We start from the raw sequence: 2,375 nt of genomic DNA on the forward strand, positions 1-2,375 counted from the left end.
ATTCTTTCTGTAGAGTGTTTATTTGGAATGCTAAGAACGCATCTTTTCTGATATTATAGGACTTTATCTTTCTTCCCACATTACTCACACTTACTCGACATGTCTGACTTTATTGCTAGAGAAAGAAAGTATAACGAGTCTTCCTGACTGTAAGCCACTGAGTTCTTTCTCACCTTGCCCTGTATCCCGCCGGGAACAGGAGCGTGCCAGAGCCGGTGGGCGGGAGAAAGGACAAGAGGGGCTGCTAGAGACTGGTGTGATCTGTAGGGTGGTCATGGAATAAAAAGCTCATGAGAGGCCCGCTGAATTTTCCTGGTTGTTGGTTCACTTTTCAGTATCATTTCCATGATTGTAGAGAAGTTTGGTTTGGAAGTGAACTTAAAACTTTTAAAATCTTAATCAGTGTTACCACCCGTCTCCCGGAGCTCCAAAGAAAAAAGGGTTTACCTGGATTTGTAATCAAGCAGAAAGTATGAGGTTAGCATCTGTGATTACTCCAGGTGAGTTACCTGTCTGTCAGTGTTTTCATGTGGAACACATTTTGGGTCTGAGGTTTGGTTTTATGTTCACCTTTGATTATAGGCTAAGAGGAACGATGGTTCTCTCCTTAAGATATCATATTGGTGTTTTTATGTATATATAACTTAATGAAACGTAAAATGTTAAAAGCTCTGTAAGATTTTTGTTTCTGTAGCCACCCTGGCTGTGCCTGGTAAGGCCCTGGCCTCCCTAACCTTGTCTTGTGTTCCTCCTTCTCCTCCCCCCACGATCACTAGGCCAAGCCAAACTAGCTTCCTTCTTAGTCTTCAGACCTTCCAGCATATTTCTTCTAAGGGCCTGATTTCTCTGGCTCGCTGCATTGCTATTTCTTTAATCTTCAACTTAGTGTCATCTCTCCTCCCCCAAACCCACTAACGTCAAGTTCATTGCAACTCATACCAACCCTGTAGGACAAAGTAGAACTGCCCCTTTGAGTTTACAAGACTATAAATGTTTACAGGATTCAACAGCTTTATCTTTCTCTTGCAGACCAGCTGGTGCATTTGAACTGTTGACCTGTGGTTAGCAACCCAAAGTTTATCCCATGGTGCCACAAAGGCTCCATTCTCCTGCCTAGCTGCTTTATTATATCAAAACACTCTCAAACTCACTGCCATCAAGTTGATTCTGACTCGTAATGACACTATAGGACAGGGTAGAACTGTCCCTGTGGGTTTCTGAGACTGTCACTCATGGGAGTAGTGAGCCTCCTCTTTCTCCCGTAGAGCAGCTGGTGTGTTTTAATTACTCCTTTTGGTTTTAGCAGACCAACCTTTAACCACTCTGCTACCAGGACCCCTTATCTTATTACGTACCCCGCTTGTTTCCATCCTAGTGCATAGAGAAGTCTGAAATGCCCCGTTTTACTTAAACTTATTTACAAGTATACAAATAGAAACATTTGAAGACTTAGTCCTTGAAGATCTTGTTTACTCCGGTATTTGTAATACCTAACATGTAATGTGTAGTACTAATAGATATTTTAGTCCATATTTGTTGAAGAAGTATATACACGAAGGAAAAATCAAAACAAACCAGTCAATCCCATGCCTCTTCTGTTATTTGTACAGTAGCATTTCCTCTGATCGACAGCCTGACTCGAGTCTTACAAATGCTGCAGCGTTACCAGAAGAAACCCGAGAACTCTAATGGCGACGAGACCGAGAAGCCTGACTTAAAGGGAGATGATTTACACTGGAACATCTTAAAGGATATTTCCTGTGAATTTCTTTCTAATATTCTTCAGGCATTGACAAAGGTATGGAAGATGTCTTTAGCAAAAAGAAAATATGGATTGGTTAATGGTCCAAACTTTAGTAGTCTTTTGTTTTTTAATATAGGAAAATAGCATCGTGGTAGTACGTAATAAACTTGGGGAAAATAGAGAAAAGTAAAATTTATCAATCTCAAGGTTGTCATCTTAAAGCAGTAGGTGTGGTTTGGTGTCATTTCCTTCAGGAATTTAGAGCTGCTCCCTTTCTTCCACCCAGGGGCTCTGGTGACGTGGCGAGTCACATGCAGAGCTGCTGGCACCCAGTCAGCAGTGCGCATGCACCGCCCACTGCGCCGGCTGTCGCAGCCCAGAACGTGTAAACCCTGTGAAGGGCTAAAGTCTTAGAAACCCAGAGGGGCAGTTCTACGCTGCTCTGTCCGGTTGCTGTGAGTGGAAATTACTTGAGGGCAGTGTTATTTATTGTAATCCAGTATTTGTAATATCCATAGACTACCTTTTTTTTGTTTTTTTTTAACATTTTGTTAGGGGCTCATACAACTGTTATCCCAATCCATACACACATCAATTGTGTAAAGCGCATTTGTACATCGTTTCTCAAAAC

General features: G+C 41.9%; 1 protein-coding gene across 2 annotated transcripts in view; it reads left to right on the forward strand.

The window, feature by feature from the left end:
* SAAL1 (serum amyloid A like 1) overlaps positions 1-2,375 on the forward strand; it is a 29,730-nt gene that overhangs the window by 18,119 nt on the left and 9,236 nt on the right. The window contains exon 10 of one of the 2 annotated variants that reach the window (XM_004711624.2): positions 1,611-1,798. In XM_004711624.2, coding sequence (XP_004711681.1) covers positions 1,611-1,798 — 188 coding nt within the window. The remainder of the gene's footprint in view (positions 1-1,610; positions 1,799-2,375) is intronic. The other variant, XM_045291008.1, reaches the window with a different exon arrangement.

The sequence above is a fragment of the Echinops telfairi genome, unplaced genomic scaffold (genome assembly GCF_000313985.2).
Source record: "Echinops telfairi isolate 266 unplaced genomic scaffold, ASM31398v2 ScPeMD7_60;HRSCAF=208, whole genome shotgun sequence".
In the NCBI taxonomy this organism is placed as follows: domain Eukaryota; kingdom Metazoa; phylum Chordata; class Mammalia; order Afrosoricida; family Tenrecidae; genus Echinops; species Echinops telfairi.